Raw genomic sequence first — 7,251 nt, 5'->3', positions numbered from 1 at the left:
GATCTAATATGATAGCTATATATGTAAAGAAAAGGGATATTGGATCACAGCTCTGTGGTAGAGGTAGAGGTAGCAAGATTTGGCATTTGTGACATGTGAGGTAAGGGAGAATGAGGAGTTGAGGGTAGTACCAAGGTTGGAATCTTGGAGACTGTCTGACACAAATGGAGATTTGGAAGATGGTGGGATTTTGGGGGAATAGAATGAGTTTTATGTTGAACATGTTGAGTCTGGGATGTCTCTGGGATATCCAATTTGAAATGTCAAATAGGCATTCAGTGGCAGGGGACTACAGATCAGCAAGGAGACGCTGGAATTGTATGTATAGATCTGAGAATCATAAATGCCTGAATGCTGATGTGGTCGCCAAAAGAGTATAGAGAAAGGATACGTGGAGCTAGGACACAGCTTGTGAAAACATGCAGAGTGACCATCTGATGTGACAATTAAGAGATCACTAGAAATTTTGAAGAGAACAGTTTCAGTTAAGTGATGAGGCTGGAAGCCAGATTGAAAAGGGTTAGGGAGTGAATGAAAGGAGAGAAAGTGGAGAGAGATTTTTTCTGTTTGTGATTTGATTTGATTTTATTCTGTGGTTTGTCTTTCATTCTTTTTTGTGTTTTTTTTAAAATTTTTAATTAATTAATTTTTGGTTTTCAACAATCACTTCCATAAGCTTTTGAGTTTTAAATTTTTCTCCCCTTCCCTCCTCACCTCCCTCCCTAAGATGGCATGCAATCTGATATAGACTGTACATATACATTCCTATTAAACCTATCTTCACATGTTGTAAGGAAGAATTAGAACCAATAGGAGGAACCATAAGAAAGAGGAAACAAAACAGAAGAAAAAATAAAAACAAATAGTATGCTTTGATCTGCATTCTAACTCCATAGTTCTTTCTCTGCATGTGGATAGCATTTTCCATCTTGAGACTTCTGGAGATGTCTTAGATCCTTGCCTTGCTGAGAAGAGCTAAGTCTATCAAAGTTAGTCATCGTACAACATAGCTGTTACTGTGTACAATGTTCTCCTGGTTCTGCTCACTTCACTCAGCATTAGTCCGTACAAATCTTTCTAAGTTTTTTCTGAAGCCCACCTGCTCATCATTTCTTATAACACAATAGTATTCCATTGCATTAATATACCACCTGTTGTTCAGCCATTCCCCAATTGATGGGCATCCCCTTAATTTCCAATTCTTTGCCACCACAGAAAGAATTGCTATAAATATTTTTGTACATGTGGGTCCTTTTCTGTAGAGAGATATTGTAGACAACTTTTTCTAGAAGTTTGGTTAAGCAAGAGAGAAAGATACAGGTTGGTAGCTTGAAGAAATTGTAGGTTCTAGTGAAAAGATTTTTTAAAGATGAGGGAGATAAAAATATGTGAAGGCAGACCACTAGGCAAGGAGAGGTTGAATATTATATTTCATGGTGTATAGTCAGTTTTGATAATTTTTTTTATTTCTCCTCTGATGTGATCTCATTTTTCATTTAACTTTAAAAAATCAGGAGAGTCAAAGTAGATTTGAACTTATGCACCATTCACCATATTCCCTGACTTCCCATAGGTGACTATCTTTATTAGAAGGAGTTGCACAATCAGACATTATATGAATGGTGGACAAATGCACCTCTACCATCCTCCTTGTGAGGGGATGGTTGTTCCTATTATCTTACATTTAAAAGGGACAGGGGACGAAGAGAAGGAGCTGGAAATGAGGATTGCATGGGGCAAGGGTTGCCCCAGAGGGAAGGATGGGGTGCTGTTGAATAACTTTCCCATAAGAGCAGAGGGCTGTATCTGTAGTGGGAGGTGGGGAACTCATGGTAGATTTAGTTGGAGGAAATATTTTCACTACAAAGCTACTTCCTCTAAGAGAGTGGTGTGTCTCTTTGTGCAACATTTAGCTCTAGAAGAAGGTAAGTGGGAGTATCTTGAATGGGGAGTCTACCAAACCCCATTGTGTCTGTGGATGGATTTTAATGGGTCTGTAAACTTGGATGTGTTATTTTTACTAACCTCTAACTGAAATTTCTCATTTCCTTAATTTATGAATGTAGGCAACAAATGTCATTCTGAGAAAGGTTAGCAGTACATGACACAAAAGAGTAGAGAACCTCTGAATTGTAGAATGGATGAGTAAGATCCTAAGCGCAGCCACTACTCAGACTATGATGATGGAGGGAACAGGGTAGGATAGAGCTTGGGACTAGATGACATAACCTTTGGGAAGGATACTTATCAGGTTGTGGATGGGCAACTAGATTTGGCACACAAGGAAGCTTCTGCATCAGGGCATTGCCTCCCTCTGACATTTCTTCTCTCATGAACTGATGTCTCTAAGAATAAGGCACAATAGAAAAAAGAAATGAGTGAATCTTATTCTCATAGGATTTGGCTTATGGAGGGAATAACATACACATTCAATTGGGTATGGAAATCTGTCTTACCCTACAGGAAAATAGGGGGAGAAGGGGACAAGAGAGCAGAGAGGTGATAGAGAGGAAGGCAGATTGGGAAAGGAGGTAATCAGAAGGAGGGACAGGATGGAAAGAAAAAATAGAATAAATGGGAGGGCAGGATAGGATTAAGGGAAACAGAGTAAGTTTTTCACAACATGTCTACTATGGGAGTGTTTTGCATAACTGCACATGTATAACCTATATTGAGTTGCTTGCCTTTTCAATGAGGGTGGATGGGGAGGGAGGAAGGGAGAAAATTTGAAACCTAAGGTTTTAAAAACATGTGTTTAAAAAAAAATGTTTTCACATGCTACTGGGAAATAAGAAATACAGGAAATGGGGTACAGAAGTCTATCCTGCCTATAGGAAAATAGAAGGGGAAGAGGATAAGAGAAGAGGGGGGAGAGATAGAAGAGAGGACAGACTAGGGGAAGGGATATTCAGAATGCATGCCATCTTGGGGTGGGGGGAGGATTGAGCTGGGGTGAAAATTTGGAACTTAAAATCTTGTGGAAGTAAATGTTGAAAACTAAAAATAAATAAATTTATATTTAAAAAAGAAAAAAGAAAGAAAAAAGGAATGATGAGTCAAGACCTATTGAGGCAATAACAAAGAAACTGAGTAGAAAGGGGAGCTCAAAGATAGTATTTCTAGAGTGTCAACTTCATGTGAGTCTCAGAGGGAATAGAAATGGAACAAATTTTGTTTTCACTTTCTTTCATTCTTTTTTATTCTAGTCTTCTTGTACAATATCTGATTGCTCACTGTCTTGGGAGGGGAGAGTGAAAGAGAGAGAGGGGGATAAAATTTTGAACTCAAAAGTTAAAAAACAGAAATGTTAAAAATTGTTTTACCATGTAATTTTGGGAAATAAAATATATTAAATAAGAAATGGAACAAATAAAGATGTAGGCCATGAATAAGAAAACTGTGATGAGATAACATACCAGAATTACTGGGATAAGTCTAAAATGATAATCAGATGAAAAAACTACACCCTGGACAGTACATGTTGACAATATGGAAAAAATAAGCTAACTAAACATAGAATTAAAAATAGAAATTCGGTAAATAAACCAAAAAAAAATGCACAACCGAGGAAATCTTGGAAATTATTTAAAAACAGACAAAGTAGGAAATAAAGATATAAATAAATAAATGAGTGAGTGAATAAATAAATGAATGAATGAATGAATGAATGAATGAATAAATAAAGGCTCAAAGCCAATAAAACTACAAACTAGTTCTTTGAAAAGATAAACAAAATTAATGTCATTAGTTAATCTGATTTAAAAATGAGGAAAATAGAATGAAACCTATTTATAAAATATCCTATTGAGTCTCTATCTTCACTTTGTTATACCAGGAATCACACATGAGTCTAAGCCATCAGGAAACTACACAGCAGTCACCAACTTCCTTCTGCTGGGATTAACAGATGATCCCCTTCTTTGTATTATCTTTTTTGTGTTATTTCTGGGGATATATGTATTCACAGTAATGGGAAATTTCTGCACAATCATTTTAATCCGGCTGAGTCCCCAGCTTCACACCCCCATGTACCTCTTTCTTAGTCATTTGGCTTTTGTTGATTTTTGGTATTCTACAGGTGCTACACCTAACATGCTCGCAAATTTTTTAGAGGAAGAAAATATCATCACTTATTCTGGCTGTATTACCCAGCTGTGTTCTCTGGTGACCTTTGGGGCCACAGAGTCCTTCTTGCTCACATCCATGGCATATGACCGGTACATGGCCATTTGTAACCCTTTGCTTTACTCTGTGAAAATGTCTGACCAGGTTTGCCTTCTGCTTATAGTGATTTCCTATATAGGTGGTTGTCTGAATGGGGTAACTTATACTGGCTGCTTACTGAATTTATCCTTCTGTGGACCCAATGTAATCGATCACTTTTTCTGTGACTTCTCTCCATTGGTTAAGCTTTCCTGTTATCATGTTTTTGCAGCAGAAATACTCCCTGCTATTTATTCAGCAGTAATAATATCTATAGCTCTTGTTACCATTGTCATCTCCTATCTATATATCTTCTTTACCATTCTCAGTATGAACTCAACAGAAGGAAGACACAAAGCCTTCTCCACCTGCACCTCTCACCTCACTGCAGTCACTCTGTTTTATGGGACCATTATCTTTATTTATGTAATGCCTACATCCAGCTACTCTACAGATCAGAACAAAGTGGTATCCATTTTCTATATTGTGGTGATCCAATGTTGAACCCCGTGATCTATAGCCTGAGGAACAAGGAGATTAAAGATGCCTTAAGAAGACTGGTCAACAGTAAAAGACATTCTTAATTATTAAAATATTTTGAAAATTTCAATAAAATAAGATTTTTACAAGGAAATGTAATTATTTAGGTAATATGATTTAATAGAGTGCTAGACTGGAAGTCTAAAGAGATTTAGATTTTAGCCCCACTATGGATTTTGACTTTGAGAGAATTACTCTCCCTGTGTGTCAGTTTCACCTCTAAAATTCAGGAGTTGGTCTAGGTTATCTCTAATATCTGTGGTGTAGTGAAAATAGCACTACTTTTGGAATCATTAGCTCTGAGTTCAAAACTGCTATTCACTTGACCTCTTTGGGCCTCAATTCCCCATGTTGGACTAGATAATTTATACTCATAGACTTAGAAATGGAAAGATTGATAAAATTCATCAAGTCATTCTTCCTCATTTTGTAGATGAGGAAACTGAGCCCCAGGAAGGCTTAATAACTTGCTCAAAGACATATAGGTAGTGAGTGTCAGAGTAGAATTTGAGCTCAGGTCCTGTGACTCTAGGCCAATGCCCATTTCACTGTACCACTAAGGCCCCTTCTGGCTCTGGATAAATGATCCTTTAAAACTTCCCGCTCTAACATGCAATGTATTGATTGGTTGAGTTGTAAAATTGTGCATCCAAGTAGTGTTTGCAACATTTTTTTAAAAATAGGTTTTTTTCTTCTTTTTTATATTTGATCTTTTTTCTTACTGTTTTCATTTTGTCCCTGTTTGTATTATATCTGTTTGGATGCTTGTGATTATCAAGGGAAATTTCAATAAAATCTATATGGTAAAAAAGAAGTAGGGACATTTCTTAACTAGGATTGTCAAATAAAGATTTTACAGAAAAAAAAATTTGCGAAATCAATTGTATCCTTAATCCTTCTTTCCATTTAACAATGAGTACACTCATTTTAAAACAGTACTGGTCTCCTATAACTTTGCTTTAAATGGTTTTCAATAAATTAGCATATTTTATTCTATCTTCCCACCCAGTTTGTGTTTACTTGGGGGTTTAATTTTCTTATCCATTCTTCCACTTTTTTGTTTAATTGGATTATTTAATCTATTTATATTTAAGGTTTGATTTCCTCGGTTTTTCTCTATTTCTTTTGTATTTTATCCCCTCACTACTATTACTTTTCCTTAGAATGCTTTGATATTAGTTTTTTCTCATATTCTCTTCCCCATTCCTCTTTATCTGCCCTACCCAAAGTTCATCGAATTTATCTAAATGACTAATTTCTTGCTTTCTTCCTCTTTCATGTTGGGCAAGAAAGAATTGATCAAGGTGAATAAAGAAATAAGAATTCATTCTCTCCTTAAAAACAAACACTCCTCCATTGCAAAGAATAGCCTCCAAAGACTAGTGGATTGCTTGCATAACTTAATTTTGATTATTTTATTAATTTACCTTTTATGTATTTCTGTTGTTAAGGGTGTTTACAAATTGAATATTCTATTCATTTCTTTGTTTTTTACAGGAATGCATTAAGTTTCTCTATTGAAGGTTCTTACTTTCGTTAATTATTAAGCTCTAATTTACAAGATATGTTGTTTTGGTTGTCTGGTTGAAGAACTTTGCTTTTTGGAACATATGACTCCATTCTTTCCACTAATTTCTTGTGACTGTAGGATAATCCTGGGTTATTCAAATGGGCATTCTTTCATGCCTAAAGATAATTTTCCTGCCTGCTTGAAAAGTTTATTGTTCATTATTAAAATTGTGACATCTATCCACTGCCTGCTAAGGAATTTTAAGTGTTTTTTTTTTCCTGATTGTGATCTTTGGATTTGATGAACCAGTGATTTGTTTTCTATATTCAAATGTTCTAGGCACTTTCAAGTATTATTTCCTGCCCTGTTTTTCAGAATTTTCCACCTTAGCATCATTTTAAAAATTATCTCTCCCCCTACACTAACCATATTAAAAAACAAAGAAAGAAAAAGGAAGGTTAAAAATATGCCTCAATCTAGAATGTGAGTCCATCACTTCTCTATCTGGAGGCAGATAGTGCGTGTGATCATAAGTCCTTCAGAACTGTGGTTAGTCATTATGCTGATCAGTTACACAATCCTTCAAAGTTGATTATCTTTATAATATTGCTATTATTGTGTGGATTGTTCTGGTTCTCATTCACTTCGTATCAATTCATAAAGATTTTCCTAGGCTTTTTTTCCTGAAACCTTCTCCATTATTTTTGTAGTACAATAAGATTCCATCACAGTCATATACCATAACTTGTTCAATCATTCCCCTGATGAGCATCTCATCAATGTGAAATTCTTTGCTACCACAAAAGAGCTGGTAAAATTTTTTGTATATATGGGTGTTTTCCTCTTTCTTTGAGTTTGTTGGGGTATAGCCCTAGTAACCCTATTTCTAGGTCAAAGAAGATGTGCAATTTGATAATTCCAAACTGCTTTCCATAATGGTTGGATTAGTTCACAACTCCACCAACAATACATTAGTGTACCTCTTTTCCCATATCACC

General features: G+C 35.7%; 1 protein-coding gene across 1 annotated transcript; it reads left to right on the top strand.

Annotated features, from left to right (window-relative positions):
* The first annotated feature begins 3,969 nt into the window (after positions 1–3,969).
* LOC110218958 (olfactory receptor 5P80-like) lies at positions 3,970–4,707 on the top strand. The gene has a single exon (XM_021001998.1). It carries the CDS (start codon positions 3,970–3,972, stop codon positions 4,705–4,707), a length of 738 nt encoding a protein of 245 aa, XP_020857657.1.
* The last annotated feature ends 2,544 nt before the right edge of the window (positions 4,708–7,251 follow it).

Source organism: Phascolarctos cinereus, unplaced genomic scaffold, assembly GCF_003287225.1.
Source record: "Phascolarctos cinereus isolate Bilbo 61053 unplaced genomic scaffold, phaCin_HiC Scaffold_9;HRSCAF=440, whole genome shotgun sequence".
Lineage (NCBI taxonomy): Eukaryota > Metazoa > Chordata > Mammalia > Diprotodontia > Phascolarctidae > Phascolarctos > Phascolarctos cinereus.
This window is presented reverse-complemented; position numbering and strand designations above follow the sequence as displayed.